Source organism: Lonchura striata, chromosome 2, assembly GCF_046129695.1.
Source record: "Lonchura striata isolate bLonStr1 chromosome 2, bLonStr1.mat, whole genome shotgun sequence".
Lineage (NCBI taxonomy): Eukaryota > Metazoa > Chordata > Aves > Passeriformes > Estrildidae > Lonchura > Lonchura striata.
This window is the reverse complement of record NC_134604.1, coordinates 102,032,008-102,054,305: the sequence shown is the minus strand read 5'-3', so window position 1 is coordinate 102,054,305 and position 22,298 is coordinate 102,032,008. Positions and strand designations below refer to the sequence as shown.

General features: G+C 37.9%; 1 protein-coding gene across 5 annotated transcripts in view; it reads left to right on the top strand.

Moving 5' to 3' along the window:
• The window catches only part of SH3KBP1 (SH3 domain containing kinase binding protein 1), a 212,161-nt gene that overhangs the window by 63,105 nt on the left and 126,758 nt on the right, over nt 1–22,298 (top strand). For all 5 annotated transcript variants that reach the window (XM_021552924.3, XM_021552922.3, XM_077781634.1 and 2 more), the window contains one exon: nt 16,731–16,854. In XM_021552924.3, the coding sequence (XP_021408599.1) occupies nt 16,731–16,854 (124 nt within the window). The remainder of the gene's footprint in view (nt 1–16,730; nt 16,855–22,298) is intronic.

Sequence of the window (22,298 nt, the reverse complement as noted above, 5' to 3'; positions counted from 1 at the left end):
TCCAGTTTTCCTTGTGAAAATTACCCAGAAATTTGGGTAAATATTTTGACGTGACCAGGAAACCTGAGCAACTAAATGAAAGAGTCTTATTTTCTGACCTTAGAAGCATCTTTGGATAGAAAATTACTTTGGAAAGTTAAACTCCGAGTAAGAAGAACTTAAGAGATAAACTAAGACAAATAAGTAAATACATAGGATTTCCCTTAGAACTGCATGTATGACTCTTGTGAATAGATTTGAATAAAAAAAATTGGAAGTATGAGAGGGAATTTCATGTTATTGAAAACAAAACTGCTTTATTTTTCATCCCTGATCTGTGAAACTGTCATACTGAAGGCAGTGTTATGAGGTAAAGGAGAAGCTGGGAGAGCAAAATCTTGTGCTGTAGGATAAAAAGGGAGAAAGGGCGCTGAAATATTTGGTTTGATTACCTGTGTCTCCAACCTTTGTTTTTTAAATGACAAATAAATTACTTCCTATTAAACTGTCAATGGTGTTAATGTTAAGATGTGGTTGGTTCTTTTAAAGATTTGTTGTAGCTGTGTAAATAAATGGAGACCAGACCATTTATTTTGATCTGAGTGTATATTTAATAAATATTTAAAATACGGGAAATATGGAATTAACCAGTACTTGGCCAGCATGGTCCTTATTATACTCAAACTTCCTTTTTGCCATTTTAAATTACTTTTTTCCAGTTATTGAATGTTTATTTGTGTGGGTTTGGCAGCAGTGAATGTGAGATAAAGCTTATTTAGATGACAAAGCAAATGATTTTGTTATAAAAGACATATTGAGTAGGAAAGATAAATGTTATTTTTCAGGACTCTGAGTGTTTAAGTTGTTGGTTTAGGAGCTTCTTGTAGCTGCTAAAATATCTGGCTTTAGCAGATTAACTAGTGATTATTAAATATGTTTGCCCAGACTAGTTTCTTGCCTCCCCCCTTTATAGGTGAAGGTTCTTTCCCCAGCACTTCAGCTGCTCAGTGAACTCATGTGACTCTTACCATTGGTCACATCCTGTACAGTACTTCAGAAAAAATTAAGTCCAAAGCAAACAAATTTCCTCGTGCTTGTAGCCTGTGCCAACTTAAATGTTGTGTTAGTATTGATGGTAGATATGAAAATACCTGTAAATACTCACTAATTCAGTGCAGTAGTCACTGACTGTGCAGCACTTGCATGACAGAGAGACAGAAGATGGATGAAAAGTAATCAAATGTAGGATTGGCTTGTTCTCTTTAAATGAGTGGGACCTAAATGGCACTGTTATAGGAATGTATGAGGTTCATTTCTCTAAATGGGTACTTGCTACAGCTACCTGCTCTCAGCACTAGCAGGTGCACTGGTGCAGACACTGCTCACCTCTCTCATTTCTGCATTTCCTCCTGCCTACAGCAGTGAGAACCACCTCTGCCACTTGAGTGTTGTGTAGAGCAGTGCAGACACATCCAAACCAGTTTCCAGCTGTGCTGCACCTCCCCAGCCCTGTGTGGGGCTTCCTTTCAGTGGTGGATTTCAAGCTGCTTGCCTGATTCTTGGATCTAATGTTTGATGCTTGCTTACTCTGGATTTGTCTTCCTCTTCCTCTAGCAGAACATCCTCAAAGGGCCTTGTTTCCTCCCAGTTTTATACTGGGATTGAAAGTGCTATCTTTGCCTTTTATACCTTTTTCGTGTAGTTTGATGTATGGTCAGCTCTGTTTCCTTTTCAGAGGTATCTGTTCCCAGGCCACTACTCCCATGAGTTCTGGGACACGTCCACCACAGCCCTTGTCTAGAGTGGTTAATGACTTTCCTGAAGGAGTCTGTTAGTTGATTTGGGATTAAAAGGATACTGTTTACAAAGTAGAACACACCTATGTCTTGGGTGTTTCTTTAAACCTCTGCTGTGTGGGTGTTCCTAGATAACTTTTGTTTTTTCAAAAATTCCCCATGGAGTGGCTCACAGAGGGGAGGAGCAGTGTATGCACAGTGTAAGAAGTGCTGATAGGTATGGGGTCATGTTTTCTCAGAGGAATGGGCCTAAAAACTTGATTTCTTGATGAGACCTGTTAGAATCAGTAGAACTACCTGAGTGTAAATGTACCTTGACCTGAAGTAAATGTGTCAAGGACAGCTCCCAGTAAAAACAAAGGAAGCAAGTGGCTTTTGTTCTGTGCTGTCAAAATTAATATTGTAGAGGCAGATCACCCCTACATCTGCACCTAAAGCATTTTGCAGTAAAGGTAGTTAAATCTAAATGCATCAAGAATATCCTGTAATTTCTAGAAGATTTTGGGGTATCTAGAAGAAGGAGTGGGGTTTTTTTGCCTTCCCAGTAACAAATACAGCTCAGGGGTGGGTGGATAGAGAGTACTCTTGTGAACTGCTTGGCAAATTACTTTGCTTTGCCTGCAACTTCTTGAGTTCAATATTTGCCATGAATGGAAGGATACTCCCTTCTGCTAAGTGAGATTTCTCCCTATTCTTTTTAAGACATATTTGTATTTATATTAATTATACAATGATTGGCTTAATTTTCTGCAATTTTTATTGTTCATACACATTTATCTTTTAGAGCAGGCAGCTACTTTCAAGGTAGGCTGCTCTTGGGGAACAAAAGCTAAATCATATATTGTAATTTTTCCTGTCATCCTGATAACTGTTTGAGTCAATATTTAGAATTTCAAGGCTTAGATCTGGGTGTATATAATTGGAGCCATAGCAGTTTAATAATTAAAGTTGCAGTAAAGTCTCCTTGAAATGTAGGTGAGTCCTCTTCAACACAGAGGACTAACACTCGGTGTCTTCCCTCAGCCTACAACACTCAGACCAGGAGTACATCAAATGTTCAAAATGAATGGATCTTTTCTTGATAAATTGGTGAGTAAGAAGAATTGCTAATGCTTAGATCAAAAAATATGTCTTTCTTCTACACATGACATATACAACTTTGCCCTCTTGATTCTTGTTTAAAGGTAAAAATTAAAAGTAAGTTTTAAGTTTTTAAATTGAAAAGTATTTAAAGGCAATTTCCCTGGGTGTTTGTAGCTGCTGAAATCTTGTTCCTGCTTGCTGAATCAACCTGCATCATCTGCACCATCATTCAGTGATGCTCAGCAAGGCAAACAAGTTCAGAGGACTCTGTCCTGAAGTTCCAATGTAACTTTATATATGGTCAGACCACCATTTCATCATCCTTGATGACTCCTATGCACCTGCTGTCTGCTTTCTTTCTTTAACTCTCATCTTTAAACTTTCATTTCCCCTCAGCAGAACTGCGTAATTGATACTTTTCTTTTACCTCTATCTTATTTACAGTAACAGTGAGCCTCAAGCATTCTGGTGCCACATGGTACATTGGGAGAAACCATAAAATATTCTCTGCTTTGAAGGAGACTTATCCAAACAAAGATTATACTTTCTTATGCAACTCCTCTTTGGACAGGAAACATGCTGAGTGTGCTAAGCAGATAAACATCATTTTTTCTCATGTGGACTTGACCATTATATGTCCTATACTGTTTTGGGCTTTTTTTTTGTAATACAAACCAATGGGTATGTGTGGCTCTGGTAGCCAGGAAGGTTTGTTTAAAGTTCCATGCTGGCTGAATAAATACTAGGTTGTGAAACTCCAAAGGTAGTTTCAGTATGATGCATTACTTCCAAGGTAGCATGCCGATCTCTTCTGCAAACATTGAGTAATTACGGGATTGAGTAGTTTCAGGTGAGGATTGTGGTCACCAAATCTTCTCCCATCTGTGATGCTAGGCTGCACCTCTCCTACAAATACCAATGGTATATCAAACTCTCTCAAGCAGTTGTAGCACCCATCAGACATTTTTTAGTCTTGAGCAACACTCTTTGCTGGTCTGGATCAGTGTTGACCATGGTTATTCCTTCTATTTGCATTCTTTATACCTCTTTTCCCTTGGATAAGACCAAGCTATAGAAAGTTGTTTTGCTAGAATAGATTGACCAATACATCCCCTTTTCCCTGCTTGTTCCTTTTTCACAGCTGTAAAAGAGCAGACAGAACATATGAAGAGCTTAGAAAATTCTACCATGAAAAGCATTGTCCAGAGACCTTCATTCTACTAAGAGAAAGCCATCTTAAGTGTGGAGGACAGCTGCTGCATTTCTAGGGACTTTTTGAGACCCATTGTTTAAGGTTTGGGTCAATTTTGCCAGATATTAAGACTTTATGAATAAGGTTATCTTTTCTAAATATCAAATTTCTATAATTAAGTCTAATACCTCCAAAGAAATATGTGACCTACATTTTATAAAGGGATTTCCATGGTTCCAGGACGTCTTTTAATAGGGATTATTAAAATTGTTGTTATCAATCTTTTTGGTTTCATACTATTTTTTTCCTCTCTCTAAGAAATTACCTCTGGGTTTGAGCATATAAGCAACATGCTGGAACTCAGAAGGCTATACCAGACAAAAAGGAATCCATAAGATATATGACCCCATTCCAAACTCACATGAATTAACCTGCACCTGCTGTAATGTTTGCAGGAAGAAAAGTCAGATTAAGATGGAAAATAATCAAATAAAAAATTTTGCTTAACAGCTGCAAGGGTTATAAGAATTGAGGAACATGACTGTCAGAAGTGCTGAGGAACTGCTTCTGCCACTGGCTACCTCTTGAAATTGTTGGTGCTTAGCACCAGGAAAAACTGGAATCATAATACATTGTCTTGTGAACGGTGGCAGGTGGATGCCAGCAATATTTATAAAGAGACCTCTATCCCTAAACTGTCAGACTGCAGAAGGAAGAGTGTTAAATTCTAATCTCTGATTTACAAGTCTGGCAGCATACACTATTCACATGGTGTGTGATTTGAATAATGATGCGTCTACTCCTGATCTCATTAACCCTGATTTAATCCAGGATCTTATTTCATTAATTCCTGCAAGCTTTCATACAACTGGTTACACAAACAAAGCCCTAAAAATCCTGTAGCACTGTAATTATCTTTCCCTCAAAATATTTTCATGATCCTTTATTTTTGTTTTGAAAAAAGTCTCAGCTTGTATTTTAAAAGAGTGATGCATCTTCAAGAATCTCAGTTTTAATTTTACATGCAGTGGAACTCCCTGACACTTGCCCTCCCCAGGGTTCAGTGGACTACTCTGCATAACCTTAATAACTGTATGCTGCAGAAGGTTGAGCAATTGTGTTAGTTTAATAGAGTATTTGGTGAGAGGTCTATCAAAAACAATAGGAATGTCCGTTATTTGCCCTAACCTTTTTATGGCACAGTTCTTCATTCTATAATGCAGAATTATGTGTTTGAAGACCTCTATAGAAATTTGTACAATTTTTCATTACTTGCTAATTGGATAGAAAAATGGCTGTTTGGACAATCACCAAGGCTTTGCAAAGTGTGGTTGAAATGAAAATTTTGAAGTTGTGTACAGCTGTATTTTATGTATTTTGCATGTTTTTGTGTAGCACAATGACTTCCTTTCAGTTTGTGTGGTTTGTTTTTAGTTGTTGTTTCTTTTTCACTGTACAACATAATTTAGAAAAGATAAATCCTTTCTTAAAAAAACCTTCTATATGATTTTAAACAGAGAATGCAAGATACTGGATGAGTCAGTTAATGTTCTCATTAGAAAATCCTGCTGTTAAGGATCATCTGGTTTGTGATAGGATTTTGCATAAAGGATTTATGTTACTTTGTGTCTCTCTAAACCTGTCTGTGTCACAGAGATAGCTTATCTGCTTATCTAACACATTTGTGATAATGTCTCCCAGCACTTTTTTTTCCTAAGAGTGTATGTTGTTGCTTTTTTCTGTATTGATTGTCTCTTCAAATTGGTATGGTTGTAAGAATGAACATAAATACAACAGAAGTTTCATATTTACATATATATATGCTAATATGCACAGGGTTTTTTTTATACTGACAGCAGAAATATTTTTGCTGCATGGAATATCCACTTTTTAATGTCTAAAACTGTAGTCTGTTACATTTTTTAATAAGGCTAAGTGTCTATGGGGAGAAACTCTTAGCATACTAAATTCTGGCATATCCCACTACTCAAAGAAATGAGGAATGACATTGCACTTTCAAGCAAAGTTAACAATGCTTCTAATAGTTGGTTGAAAATGGAACCTTTGTGAAAAGGAATTTATTTTTATTTGAAATTGCTTGAGTAATTTAATTCTGCTGGAGCTGGACTGGGGGAGGATGGCTGAGAAGCACCTTTTTTGCCTCCCCACAGTACCTCCCTGCAGTATCCAAGGTTGCAGGGAAGAGTACACGTGTGTTTCTGAGCACCTGCACAGATGTGTGTGTGTGCTGAGAACTCTGGGCAGCTGAAATGCACACAGATGTGCTGTGCTATTGGCAGACGCAGGTGAAAGGCAGGAGTTCCAGCTGACAAAAGCCTGGCTGGCCATCCATTGCCATGAAGGTTATAGAGGTGGGGGAAGAAAATGCCAGTTAGAGTCTGGTTACCAAGCATCTTCCCCATGGCAATCCCTGCTGCAGCAGTGCATTTTGCCCTTAATCCCACTACTCACATATGTTGCTAAATATGTAAAGCAAAACAAATTCCCAGCCCCAGGTGAAAACTGGGAAGGAGTGTGTACTGCAGGGGTTCATGGGCAGGTGTTAGCAGACAACTCCACAGCCATATGAAATCAGGAAGTTGCTTCCAGTTCATCTGCAGGTTGAGAGACCTGCTGCAGTCATATAGTGTGATTCTCTGGGAGGTTTCTGAAATGCAAAGTCCATGTCAACTCTGCAACTTGCCCACTCTAAATCTTAGAGGCTTTGGGTCATCGTCTCTCAAACGTATCATAGATGGACGGTGTGTCCCTCTGTTCTGGTGACAGGGTGACAGGTTTGGTTTTCCTCACCCTTTTAATAAATTTATAATGAACTTCTGCTTTTGTATTTCTCACCTACTTTGGGTAACCTACACATAAAGATCAACAAATGTACTCGCTGTTTTTCAAAGTCTTCCTTAGAGGTGTCTTGTCACAGTGTGTACAAAATGCTAAGTGCCTGTGCACCCGGCCTGTGCCAATCACTTCTGCTTCTTCGTGCTTCCTGCCATCTGCTGTGTCTGTTCATCAGTTATGCTTTGCTTACACCTACGTTGAGAGGCCTCAGAGAGAGGTACTGTCATTTGAAAAAAATGGGTCAGGATGAATTCAGTGGCTTGGAGTGGCATCTAGCACCCAGCACACCATAGTTTTCTTAATTCCCTTTTTTTTATTGCTCTAATTATAATTTTCAGTCTCTGTCTGTTAAGCGCATTAAGATGTAATGAATTGCTTCTTCTGGTGGAAGTGAAGCTGATCACTGATGTAGCCAAGCACATCTCCAAAAACCCAAACCACAATGTGCAGAGGGTGTATTCTTTTTTCTTCCTGATTTTCTCTGAGACAGGTGGTGTTTTGTGATTGTTTTAAAATGTGCTCTCTACTTTTCTTATGGTTGTATTCCTTGCTGTTTCTTGTAGTCTCCCTCTCCCTTCCCCCTCCACCCCCTCCATGTTTCTTTAACCTTTTCTGATAATTAAAAAAAACCACAGTAAATTAATTGATATAGGTGAATATGAGCTGTCTCCTTTTGAACTGAAGATCAAAGTGTGAGGGTAAGGGATTGAACAAGATTTTCTGGAGCTGAGTGAATGCAGAAACACACACGCATGTTCACAGACATATAGAGCGAAAAGATTGCACAAGACTCAACAAACCTGAGAGTTTTCTTTATTTTATTAGAAAGCAGGCACTTATCTCTCTAGAAGTACAAGGCTTTCGACATATGTCAGAGTGTAAATCCTATCCAGAAGATCTTTCCTTATCACGATGTAAAAAATATGTAACAAATAACATAACAAATCTGTACCAAAAATGGAAGAATGTGTAAATTCTTTAAAAGAGGAGATTGAATTTTCTGGAGATTACTGGTCACTACTGATGTGTAGAAGAGGAACAGAGGATTTAGGTGTGGCACAGTGTGGCTCATATGGGCCTCACTTGGCTTCATAGCTTGGGTATCTCTGGCTGGGATAGACAGGAGAGTTCAGACACAGATATCACCAAGAAGTACCAGCAGTTTAAGCAGGAGCAGGTTGCACTGTGCCTTCAGTGCACAGTGCTTTTGTGGTTAATGTAGAATACACTGGATGTAGGAGTTAATTTTTTTTTTCATAACAACTGCTGATTTGCCAGTTTTTAGTAAATTTGTTGCCAGTTGCTTGCTTTAAATCTGACCTATTAATATTTTTACATTGGTGTTTTCAATTGCCCTGCTATTGTCTCAAATGTCTGAGGGATGTCCTTTGTTATAAGTAAAGTTTATAAATAAAATTAGTGCCAAAATGGGTATTTAAATGTTCAAAGAACAATGTGCATGGCAGATGGGCTGTAGAAACGTTTACTTATGGCAGTGTAACAAATTTTGATTGTGCAGGCTGGTTCTAGGTGTACAGTAGGCAGGGGAGCAGTCCTGACATGAAGCTTTGCAGTGCTTATAAGGCCCTCCCATCTGAGAAACAAGGGTGGCACTATGGGCTTGCCTGAGCAGCCATGAAAGCAGCACTTCTGGCTGTGTCCAAGGCTTTATCTGTGCTGGGAGAGAGCAAATCAGTGCATCTGTTTTATGTAACACGACAAGAAAAACAAAGGAGGGTAAAGCAGGTCAGAGTCCTCATCATTAAGGTACCTGTTTTGCTGGAGTAGATATGTTGTACAGTATGTAAAACTTGGTGAACAAATACTGCTTTTCTCTGTCAATCAGATAGCAGTCATGTGAGCCACAGAAACAGACTTGATTTTAGAGGCCAGATACAGAAACCAAAGAGAGGTTTAGGAGGCTGTGGTTAGAAATAACCCCAGAACTAGGCAGTACTGGTACAAACCAGGAGGCTCATGAACTGTAACTCTGGCCCTCTGTCACATGCCTGACAGCTGGGAACATGTTTCCTATAAAGTTGGGATAAACTGATAGTGAAAAAAGGAGAGCGGATTTGGAATCCTGCAGCAGTGAAACAAGAGCATAGCTTTTGTCAGGAGCTCAGATGATGTGTGCAGTAGCAGTTTGGGATCTGTGCCTCTGTTAGAAGATGGGGGTCACTGTCACTACTACAGAGCACAATCTCCAAACCATCCTTCCCCCTCTGCTTGGTGACACAACCACTGGTGAGTGTCTCCTGTTGTGATGGGGAGATCTCAGTCTTGATCACAGTGCTTGAAGGTCCCATGTCCTCCTTCTATGTCTTGGACTTCGTATTGCCTTAGAAAGAAGAAACTACAAGCTAGTGATGCAGAAGCCCAGAAAATAAAAGGTTTCTTATTTCTCCCTGAAATCTTGTCATTTTGCTCTTTACAGAATGTAAAGCTTATGCTATGAAAGTATACTGGATTTTAGTGCAGGCAACATCTTTCTGGTTGAAAATAATTTTTGTTTTGATTCTAATTAAGTTGCTGAGAGAGTTTGTTCCAACCTTGCTTTAGGATACATTGTTTATTTATATTAGAACTACAAGACTCTTGAAAATCAGAGTCACATTTCTAACTAAGGACATTCATAATTATTCAATAAGTCTTAACTAATTTTAGTGAAAATGGTACAGGAAATTACTTAGGAGAACTAAATATTGAATTGATGTACTATGCAGAGGAGTTTTATTTTGAGGCATTTAATAATTGAATGATTGAACTCAAATATTTTTTGAAGTTACAGACACCTTCTGCAGGAAATCAAGATGGCAGTTGTCTCTTGAAATATAAAGTATGGTTTTTGAGAAAAGAGATTGAAGGAAAAGCATTCTGTATCTCAGAGGAGTCAAAGTGCTCCTGACATTGTCATCTTTTGATAATTCAAATGTGTTGCATTGTTTCCTCTTTGCTGCATATGATTCCAGGCTCTTATTTCTGCTCCTGTATTTGTCTTCAAGCAGGGCACACACTACAGATTTTAGAATTGTGAAAGACTCATTATTTCTCAGCTTTCAACTCTTTCATTATGTATGTGTCTTGTTTTCAAAAGCTTTGATTTTGATTAAACCTCTTGCTCCCAGGATGCAAGAACTGTTGTTCCCTGATAAATCACCTTATAGTCTGATAGTGATTCTTCTCATAATTTTTCATGGTTCACAACAGTTTTGAGGAATGAAGTGTTTGCTTTAGGATTTTGTACCTGCAGCAGTACCAAAAAGGATTTTGTTGCATGTAGAGTAAAGGAAAAGGTTGCAGCAATTTCCTCAAATGTTTTCAGCTGAGTTTCCTGTAAAGGTCAGAACTGTTATAGTAAAAAAACTTGAAACTTTGGTGTAGTGAAAATGGCAGAAGTTCCTGTACTTTCCTCACAGTAACTTTTATGGCTGACCTAATTTAAGCATTTGCTCTAACTTCAAGGAAGCTTTTTGATAGAGGGGTGGAAACTTCATCATGTAAAGGCACATCAATAGAGGAAAGTTGTTTCTTGAAATGTAATAAATTATTAAATTCTGAGAAAAAAAGCTAGATCTTGCAAACAGCAGTAGAAAAATTATATTTTCACTTTGAAAGCTGTTAACTGTTCTTTTTGTCTTTCTTTATGATTGTCTTTCTTTATGATTGTTCTTTGTCATTCTTTTGAATGACAAAGCATGTGTCATTTCAATGAATAACAAAAGATAAGGTGCTTAATTTATAAATTTTGTGTTTAATTTATAAATTTTATATGTTGAAACTACCATTTAATAGGACACAGGTATACTTGAATATATTGTATTTGCCTATGTGATGGACTTTCATCACACTATATAATTTCATCTTATTTAAAGATCTGTCACGTTGTAAAGCTGACAAGCTTAGGGATAACATCTTTCAAATTTCCTGTGGCTTGTACTGATGTAGGATAGGATTAGAGAAGATCCAAATAAAAACAGCTCAGGTATTGTTTAGGATATTGAGTTTCTTTAGAGAAAATATATTTCAAAGTTTGCTAGAAGAAAGTAATTTTTTCACAGTGATTTGACTGTTGGTATCTATGGGGTATGGTTGAATCCTAGTTACAAAAATGTAGTATTTTTTATGTATGAAAAGGGTGTACAAATTGTAAGGGCCTTTATGCCCTCATAATATCTTTGAAACCATAATATTCCACTGAATGAAGCTTTGTTTAGTTTCAAATTTCACAATTACTTTTTTTCAGTATATCTCAGATTGAGGGTGCTTCTTCCGAGTAAGAACTGCGTATCATATTGGAATCACACTGAAACCCACGTAGACAGGAGGTGAAAGCTGTCTTAAAATTTCTGACATCAAGAGACCATCTTTTAGGTTTAGTGGTTGAAATGCAAGGTTATTTACTTAAGGGTTGGGTTCCTGAGGCATAGCTTCTTGAAAATGATCTACCATTAACCTGAACCTGCAGTTATCTCTGTGTGGGCTAGGAATGAAGTGCATCGTTTAAATCCATGAAATTGATACCGGGCAGTGCTCCAAAACCAAGAACCAAATATCCCAAAGATTATGTTTAGAGATATTTTTGAAGCTGTTAGCACTGTGAAAGCCTACCTCTTTGCAAGTGGGTTGTGTGAGTGAGACAGCTGCTCATTCTGCAGAAATATCTCACAGGAGCTGAGAGGTAAAGAGCCAAGCACTGCACTCAGGATCCCTCCAAGCTCCTTCTCCTGAGGCTCTTTGTGGGGTTTCCATTGACATCTGTCTTGTGAACTTTATTCTGGGAGGGGCTCTCAAGGTCGTCAAGCCTGTTCCAGATATTGTCACCACAGGGATTGCTGTGGTGGATTTACATAAAATAAAATAAAAATGAAGGTTTGTCACACTGCGTCCCTTAGAGGAGACTCAGCGTGGCGCAGGTGTCCGGCTGTCCCCGTCCACGCACCCCGTTCTACTCAAGGGCAGATTGGCCCACAGTGAGTGGTGGTTGTATTCATTAGGGTGTGAATATATCTTCTGTAGTCAAAATAAAACCAGAAGCCAGTGCAAAAGTCTTGGTCAGGAGGTGCACTGAAGTCCTTGCTGGGCAGGCAGCAGGTTGATCTTTTCCCAGTATTTTTGGGCAAAATAATGTAATCTAATATCTTACCTGTCTAGTTTCTCCTCTCCTTTATTACACAAGCTTAGTTTTCAACACATAGCAGTTTCTAAACTTGAAATTGGACTCTTAGTTTCTGTTCATCCTCCTTTAGCATTTAAATTCAGCTCTTCTTGAACTACTTATGGCAGAATGAGGACTTATATCCTAACTGAAAGTTTGATTTCTAATTATTTGTGTACATGGAATTTCTTCTTAAAAAAATAAAATCTGCAAACTTCAATTTGAAATCAGAACTAGAAATAGATTTTGTCATATACTGGGGAAAGTTCCCACAAGCCACCTTTGATATGCATGGTTTGCAAGTTCATTTGCCTACACTTCACTGATGTGGTAGGCTTCAACTCCTTGCAGATCTGGAAGGACTGGGTTACATAGAGAGAGTTCTCTAACTATTACTGATAAAGCTTCTAGGGCCATTGTAGTTCATTTACCAAATATGCCAGGTAGTCATGTTCAGTGTACTTTTTGCAGTAAAATAAAGTGAGCTTTAAAATAAAAACAAAAATAAATTGACTTGGTATATTTATTTGTCCAGAGTGTTTGTGTTTGTTTTCACTTCATTTTCTCAAGAAGAAATTCAATGTTGAGTAAAGTATTATGGTATTTTAGAGTAATAATCTATTTTTTTTTACAGCAGCCTAGAGTGGGGATAAATGCAAAGGGCTATGTCAATATTTCTGAATTTAATAGTACCAAGGATCCCTTTGGCCTGAGGATAAGGATGCCTGGCTCTGTTTGAGCCACAGCTGAAGAAAAGTTCTAAAATCCTAAATTCCCCAAGGGAGAGCACTACAGAAGAGAAGTCAGCAAAGAGGCAGAAGCAACATACTAGGGAGAGGAGAGAGGCTAAAATATTGGCATCAGTGTTTGCTGCAGGCTACAGTGGTGAGGCTGCTGGGGCATTTGTTAGGTTTTGTTTATAAGATTTTAGTCTTATGCTGTAGACTAATATAGTCAAATCAGGCAACTCCGAGCTCTGGGAATGATTGGCATCTGACTCCATGGCTTTGGAATGCTGAATACTCACTTTGTTAAATCCATATTATATTACATTACACTATATTATATCTATATTGTGTCATACTTACTTCTAACTAACTACTACTGAAAACTCGTGACTCAGTTGACAGTCCCAACACACACACACATACACGCACACGCACACTTACTTACTTACTTACACACACACACACACACACACACACACACACACACACACACACACACACACACACACACACACACACACACACACGTGGATCCAGTAGGTCAATAAATCAAAGTACCATCACCAGAATCCAATCAAGCAATTACCTTCAGGTAAATAATCTTCCAACACATTCCACATGTTCAAAACAACAACAGGAGCAGCATGCAGAGATAATTGTTTTCCCTCTCACAGCTTCTCTCTGTTCAGAGGGCATGTGAATACCAGAGACTAGGACCAGGAATTGAAAAGATGTAAAAAAGGTATTAAAGCTGGCATTGCTTACTGCAGAATGCATCCTGAGACACTCAATTTTCTCCAGGATCGGTAACTTCAGGTTGATGGGGTTGATCATGTCATGTTACTCTGGGCTGTAGCTATTAAAGATTATGGCCCTCATGAGCATCAAAGGTAACAGTAATGAAAAGTACCTCAAAAAAGTTTTAGAAAGGCACACACAAAAAAAAGTCCTTGGACAATTTTGGTGACTGTAAGGTGCCAAACCTCCTGTGTGAATTTTGACTTAGTGGACACTTGGCATATGTGTCTTTCTTCTTTCCACAAATAGTGGATGAGAAAGAAGTGCAAGACTCCCCATGCTAAAAACAAATACCAGTGTTTGGGACTTGTCTTGTATTCCTTTGCTTTTTTCAGGAGCCAAAAAAGGCTTTCTCAAAAAGCTGTCAGCAGCAGCAAAGGCACCAGTGTAATTCATTTGGAGACTAAAGGGTACAGCATTGTTTTCTGTTATAGCAGACAATTTTCTTTGTCAGTTTCAAAGTTGCAAAAGGATTTTTACAGTTAAAAAATATTGTACTGCTGTTTCAGAATTTGTGAGTTGAGGATTTAATTACGTTTGGCATAAAGAATGAAAAGTAACACGGTAATGATGCACAGGAAGTAAGTTCTAGCAAGATGGGGTCTTCCATAGGATGTTGTCTTGTGGTCTTGTTCACATGAGAACGCTGTTTGACTCACAAATTCTGTTTAAACGGCAGATATTTTTTTAATACGCAGTAAGTTTGTCACCTACCTGCAAAACAGATGTAAAGCTCTGGGTGAAGTAATTTATTATACATTTTAATTTTTAAGGCTGTGAAAAAGAAGCTTGTGGAATAATGTATATGTTAAGTCTAGTCCACTTCTTTTAGAAAGTGATATATTCTTCTAAATGCATATAGTGTTCTTAAATTCTCACATGGTTCACTTTACATTAAGGATTTACTGTACCTTCCATAAGCAGTAATTTATAAAAGTTTTAGCTCTGCTAATGTACTGATACACAGAAAATGCTTTGAGCAGATGTAGAAGACTTTATTAATGTTGTATAGCTAATAAGTCAGCTTTGAAGTAACAACTGGCTTGGGGAAATAAAAGGTTAAAAAAAATTATGAGATTCAGGTTTAAGGTGTATCTTACAGAGAATAACCTAAAAATTCTTGCTTTGCTTGATGCTGTTCACAGGTGACAACTTCAGAAACTTCAAACACAAGTGTGCTTTCTACGCTTTAGTGCTCATGTCTGATATGCTGAAAATCTAAATAAGATCTACAATATTTCCTGTGTATGGTACTGTGGGGTGGTGAAAATTGATCCTGCGCTGTAGAATGTAGAAGAGGGTACTGAATGTAAGAGAGATGAAATAGAGGAGGAGAGGTAGAGGGTTTTGTAATGGGAAGAGCTCATCCAAAGCCATCACCTATCTCTGAAGCCTGTTTAATGTTAATCTCATTGAATTTGCAGATTATATCAAACTGGGGGAGCAACTGACATGCTTGAAGGCATGGCTGCTCTTCAGAGGGCCCCAGACAGGAACATTATGGAATCCAGCAAGGACAAATACCAGTTCTTGCCCTGGGAAGGAGGAATGCTGGCAGATCTGCAGAGTGGGGCCTGATAAATTTGGGAGCAACTCTGCTGAAAAGGACCTGTGGGTCCCGGTGGGCAACAACATAAACATGTGCCAATCTTGTACCCTGGCACCAGCTCAGTGAACAGCATCCTGGGCTGCATTAATAGCCTGCAGATTGAGGGAAGTGGTAATCCTCCTTTACCTGGCACTCATAAATCCACATCCAGAATAGAGCATACCATTTTGTGGATGGGATGAGAATTTTGCATAAAAATATTGATGAGCCAAAGCAAGATCTGTGCCTCTGGAAGCTGGAGCATATGCTCCCTAAGGAGATGCTAAGGGAAGTGTGGGCTTGTTCAGCTTGAAAGCAGGGTTTTGGGGGGACCTTTTGCTACATAAAAATTGTTATCCAGGAGATAGAGACACACCTTTCACAGTGTTGCCTGGTGGGCAGGGCAGGAGAGAGCAGATGGGATTTGAGAATAAAGTTCTAGGAAAGGTATAAGGAAGGTTTTTGTCACTATGAAGTCAGTCAAGCAGTGGACTTCTGCAGCCTCTGTCCTTTGAGGTTTGCAAAACCCAGCTGCCCAAACACCCATGAACAGCCTGGCCACCTCCACTCAGAGGTGACCCTGCTTTGAACTGAATTGGAGTAGGGACCTTCTGAGTTCTCTCTCAGCCTGAGTGGCTCTGTGACTCTAGGACAAAGCTTGGAGCCAAAACTGATTTTTTTCCTTATATTTTGGGACCTAGTTATAAGCAAATGGTTCAGCCTCTGTAGTATGTCAGTTACCTGTCTAGAAAGTGGAGATGATTCTGCTTGTTTGCTTCAGCGGCGTTTCAATATAAGATATATGAAAGGTGATGATATTTTGGATGCTTTGTCAAAGTGGGTTTGGATGGCAACAGAGTTAGGCTGTTAAAGTCTGCCTAAGAAGCTGATAGGGTACTGTGAATCTCTAGCAGTAACTATGAAGCTGTTTTCTGTGGATTTACTTTCCTGAAACCCCACCATATATATTTTCGATATATATTGTCGATCCCCTTAAAAGGTAGTGAGCAGCAAAATGTGTCAGTGTTAGCAACAGCTCTGACAGCAGTCTCGCTATATGCTTCTGCCAATTATGGTAACATTTGTCATATTTTCCTAGTTAATAGGTTTTTTTTCCTGCTATGGTGGTTGTTTCTGTGGTCTTCTCATTGGAGGGAAAGCAAACTTAGCTGCCTTTACATTAGGGACTCTGTACTGGTTCTACCCTGTGTATCAAATGTACAGCTCCCTGCTTGGTAAACTGAAATATCTATTTTTTTTCCTTCTTACACTTTTTCAGGTTTGGTGATCTTTACTAAGAGATTTTTACACATAGATAAGGGGTTATTTGAAAAAGAAAAACAGTAGTGCCCATTGGAAAAGGTTACTGAAAATTGCTTTCTTTTTGTGGCATTTCAACTTTGTAAGAGTCTTTGAGGTAATATTAGAGCAGGCAGAGGTGTGTGCATAGAAGTTTTAAGAAATCTTGGGAGCTTGAGATGTAGAATATTCTGTAATACCTTTTTTTAAACTGGATCTTTTTTTCTTTTCCCTTTCTACCTGTCTTCTGCAGGAAATAAAGAAAGACATGAAGAAAGAAAATACTGCCAACAAACCACCAGAGAAGCCTATAAATGAAGTTTCCAATGGAAGCCCTTTACTGTTGTCTGAGACAATTATTAGAACCAACAAAAAAGGTATAGTATATGGACATTAAATGCATATTAAATTCAGGAAGAACAAAATGTAAACCTTCCTTGTTCCTAGAAATAAAGCTCGAATCTATTTAACTGAAAAGGCATAGCAGAAATAATAGAAAAAAAAATAGAAAAAAAATCATTTTCATCTTGGACTGGCATAAATGGATGCATGTCTAATACTTCCACATTAATCTGCACAGACATCCCTTTCTTTTTAAGGAAATCCCTCCTCCATACATTTAATTAAGGAAAGTTATATGAGGAGATTGCTAAAGCTTATTAAAGTAAGGAAGTGGCAGCTTGCATATAGGAGGGTTTTGCACAGGGATGTCAGTCTACATTCACATATTCATGCTTTATCTGGGACAGAGAGCTCTAAAAAAGGGGGAAAAAAGAGTGGAAAACATACAACTTAATGCATTAGTTTCTTGGGAAGTCTCTTCCACTGCCTTTCATTTGAGGATGGAATGTGTGCTCTTCATGTCTGGCTTGACTCCCAACACAGATTCCTATGTAGGGTTTTGGATGGCTAAAATGAAAGCCTCCAAATCTTCTGTGTCATTTCCCAGCTCCCTGCCCTGCTTTCAGAACTATCAGAACAGAACAAAAAATTGGGAATATAAAAACTGGATTTTTCTTCAGGTTCTATTTATGCTCCTGTTTGTTTGTAGGAGGACAATAGGGTCTGTGCAAGAGATGTGCCGTAATTTTTTCTGCAAGATTCACTCAACAGTTTCTTGCTTACTGTCTTATACAGAATAATCTGCTGTCATTAATCATTGCTGTAATGTAATTTCCATTTTAGTGTGTCTTCTATACTTTTAGGATTGTTATGGACATTTCCTGTTATGTATTATCAGCTAGCATTTTATTTGAGCTGCAGTTTCAGTAGAGGTCTTATACTTAAGGTTTACAACTGCAAGTGAAGAAGAACTAATAATTTTTGCAAAATTTAATGCTTCCTTTAAAATGTGAAGCAGACTAATCTCTACCTCTTTTGCAAGGATTGATATCCTCTCAAAGAAAAGACTGGAAATAAATCTCAGAAAACTTTGTCTTTTGAGCTTGCAATTTTGTCTTGAATCTAGAAACACATCCAAAATTTCTGCTTTGGGTCATAAGTTTTTCAAGCAACAGCAGAATTAAATTACTAAGAATTATTATTTTTCATGGCTGCTATACAGAACCATATGAGTAGTTGGGAAATTATCTAGGGACCAAGTTTGTTCCATATTGCTTCAGCTGCTATTTGGAGAAGGCTAATAGCTGTAGCAGATACAGAGATTTGTTTCAGTCACAAGGGGATGGCACTCCAAATGTGGTTCTTAGAGCACTTTCTCCTCCTTTTTCTTCCCTCTGGCTAGAAGCTTTAAAGGATTCAGGAGAGAAAGATTTTTCTGTCTCTAGCTGAAGAATACAAAACATCATATTTACTGAGATGAGAAAAACAAAGTCTGACATGAAGATCTGTAGGTTGAGGCAGGGGTAAGGTTTGGAAGTAGCAGAATTCGTATTAGGATGTTATTTCATTGGACTTAGTTGGTGGAGATTGCACTGCTCATGGCCACGTGTACATCATGTCAGGGTTGGTGCACTGTTCATGTTGGCTGCTTCTCCACAGCCATTTCTGTTGCTGCAGAAAAAGCAGGTGCAGGTGGCCATGATCTGGCAGCACAGAGAGGATGCACAGGGCACAACAAGGCAGGAGAGCTTCCCCTCATTTTTCCTGAGATCAGTTTGAGCATGGTGCACATGGTAGCCATGGTAACCTTTTTTAAGTGTGGAGAGTTGAGCAAATAGTTGCTGCTGTGTTCAGAAAGAGTTTTCTAAGATCTATGTGGTCAATCTCCTTATGGAAAGCGTTGCCATATTGTATTGAAGAGGGAGCCCTTAGTGCCAAAGGTGTTACTTTCTTCAAGTGTTGTTGTCCTGGGATTTTTATCAAATCTTAACTCAGTCTGTTTACTGATCACAGAATGTGACCTGAATGACATGAAAAAGGGGATGGGGACAGAGTGTTTGTGTTTGGTTCATTGGCTGGTTTGTTTTCTTGTGTTCTCTTTGTGGTTAGGAAGTGAGGAGGACACAGGGATGCATCTAAAGGTCTTTAGCCACTGTTCAGCAGTGAAAATGGTAGGCAGTATTTGTTATTTGCTTGAGCAATGTAATCCTGCTGCTTGCAACTTCAGAGCAGATCCAGTGATGTGGGAGTGAAGCATTCTGTGTTGCTGCATTGCTTGTATTACTAAGATGATGATAATAAGTGCTATTCTACTGCTGTGGTGTTATTTTGTATAGTTTTACTACTTAACTTGGTTGGCCTAATTTAAGTGTCAGCACTTTAGCAGGCATTTACATTTTGAGGAGAAGAATCTTGGCCTCTTGGGCTTCTGGCTTGTAGAGAGTTTTTCCTTGAGAAATATTGACAAGTGTCCAACAGTGGTATTCAAGGAAAATAGCTAAGTTATTTGTAAGAAACATCTAAGTAACTAAGAGGAAAATAATGAATTTCTGAACTAAAAAGATATTTAGGATCCAACTTTATGTCCTGTTTTTTCATGGTATTTATTTCTAAGTACTGTATTGAAATTAGGGGTTCTAATAATAAAATCAGTGTAAATTGAAATAAGTGGCTGCATAATATTTATTTGCTGACTGGGGTTAAACCACGACAGTAATGTGTGTTGGATTACACATGTAGCATAGGAAAAAATTAAAGTTGGTGTAACTCCACCAGCAGTAGCCTACCTGGGTTATTGCTTCCATTACATAGTGAGGGTTACAACTGGTTCTAAGTCTCCATTTGTGAATCACTATGTTTTTGTTACAAAGGCCAAGAGGAGACGGAAAGATTTGATTTTTTCTGCTTTTCATGTGGGCAGTAAAACCGGAATATGTCTCATCCTTTAATGTTTCTTGTTGACCACAGATATTAGTGACACAATGGAAACAAACAGTAGTGACCACTGCTGTGGTGGACATAATTTAGGAAATGCTATGGAACTTTTGCTAAATCACTGTTGGCCAAATTACCACACTTATCTTCCTAGGTCAGGTATTTTAATATGTATTGCTTTTTCAGATAGGCAGGGCTTCATTTTTTCTGATTTATTGCAATGACATATCCAGATTAATGAGTAACTTCCATGTAATTCAGGTGGCTCTGCCTTAGGCTGCCTATTGGCAAAACCTGGTTTATACCTGCGTAATTAAGATGTTGAGATCTGCTCCAGCATGGTAGTGGTGTCAATTAACATCCAGGAAACGGAGCATTTTAATTTAGCACTGCAGTGGGTTCATTCTTCACTTGTGAAAGGCTCAGGAAAGGAGTTTGCTGGAGTGCAGGGATGAGGCTGGGGAAGCATGATGGCCTTGTGCTTTCCCTGGCTGTTCCCAGGGCTGCAGCAGCTCTGTGCTGGTTTGATGGGTGCTTCAGGTACTGCAGTGTCAGCCCAGTCTAGGGAAAAAGGCACTGAGGCACCTGTCTGAATCTGTAGGAATGCCAGATGTTGGTTGGCTTGCATGTTCATTGCCAAAAACTGGGAGAGATTGTTCTTTTGCTTCTTCCTATAGTTCATAAGTCAAGAAAATCCTTTTCTCACCGTGAGTGGGTCTTTGAATATAACTTTTCCCTGCTTCAGATTTTTTTGTTGACATATAGAATTATTGTTCTAAAACTTTTACAAAGCTAATATTTAAAAAAATATATTAAAAAAATAGCTTTTTGCTATTTAGAATTGGTATTGTTGCACTTTGGTAATAGCAGCATGGGAAAGCCTTTTCTTCACTAGGAATATTTTCAGATTGTTTGAAAAAAGCAAAACTATTGCTATTGTTGCAATTATTTAATAACGTAAGAAAATTACAACCAGGTCTTGGAACAGAAAAACACTGAAAGATATATTTTTTTTTTCCTTAAATGCTTTTCCAACATGGTGAAATTCCATCTCTAAGTTAACTTTCAAAATCTAAACCAAAATCCAAAGTTTTGCAACTGCTTCAGATCTGTCATAAATACAGTATGATGTTCATTCAGGTATAAAGGTACATAGTGGAAACTTGATTTCAATAAGCTTTAAGTGTTAACTGGCCATAACTTATTTTAGATTAGTTTTGTTTTGATTTTTGAGTATCCTATTTTGAAGTATCTTATTCATTGTGCTGTTTTGTATGTCTGGGAACAAGAGCCCACTTACTTAGGTCAAGCTGCAAAACTGGAACTGATAGACTGTATTTTGTAAGTAAATGAACAACAATTGTTATATGAGTAAACATATTTGAGGCAAAGATATATTGCCTTGTCAGATATATTTGTTTTCTATAAACTGTAATTGCAGGCTGCATTGAGCCAGGAAATCTGGAACAGTTTATCACGTGCTACATGCTCTTAATCAAAGCCAAACACTGAAAGCAAGGAAAGTTTCTTCTAGTTCTCTTGAGAATTATTTAATTTACCTTCCAGCCTACATTTAAATAATAGAAAACATTTGCATGCAATGTTAAAAGGGAAATTTTGTGTAAATAAGTTTGATTATATAATAGGTTTAATTTAGGAATAAATAAGAAGTCTGTTATATGCAAAATTGAAATTTAAGTCAATTTTTGTAAATTAGATAAATGAGAAAAAGATTCTGTAAGAAAAACGCATCATCATTTTGTTTGATAGTTTTTTGATTATTTGGATATAAAAAGGTACCCCATTTATTAGAAACACAGGCTGTTGGCTTCTCAGCATATGAGTGAGTGTGTTGACTCAATCTTGTATTAACTAATCTATGTAAGCTATGATTCTGTAATATTTTTCAACAAAAAAGCAAACTTCAAAATCTTTTTAATAAAATATTTTATTACGAAGAAATGCAAGTGACTGCCTTCATTATGCTTGATGAGGTGTCTGACCCTCAGTATGGTCAGCTTTAATTTTCCTTTCTAACACAGTAACTTTGAAGGCATTGATCTTTCTTTTGTTGAAATATTCTTCTGCTGTTTACACATTCAGGCCTTCCATAGACAGGCTTTGGTGTTCTCTTGCAAATACTGCCAGCTTCAGAGAAATTATTGCTAGCAGGGAAAAAAATCCCTTTCATTTTTAAGATCAGCTAATTGGTGTATAATCAGTATACAGTTTGCACAAATATGCACAAGAACATACTGCTCAGCCTATTAAGGTTAAAATATGCATGCAACATATGACACCAACCCAAAACGAGACATAAAAAATTAATAGCACAGGAAACTTGAATGTGCAAAATATTTATTCTTTGAGTTTAAATACCATATCTGCATATGCATATGTAGTGTCTCAGATAATACACATTTCCTTTAAAAGTACTGTTTTTTGAAAATAAGGGTGAAAATTATCCCAGTATTTAGGTAAGCTACACTGCCCTGGAAGTCAATGCTTTTAGTTCACAGAGGCAGGAAAAGACATCAGTCTGAGC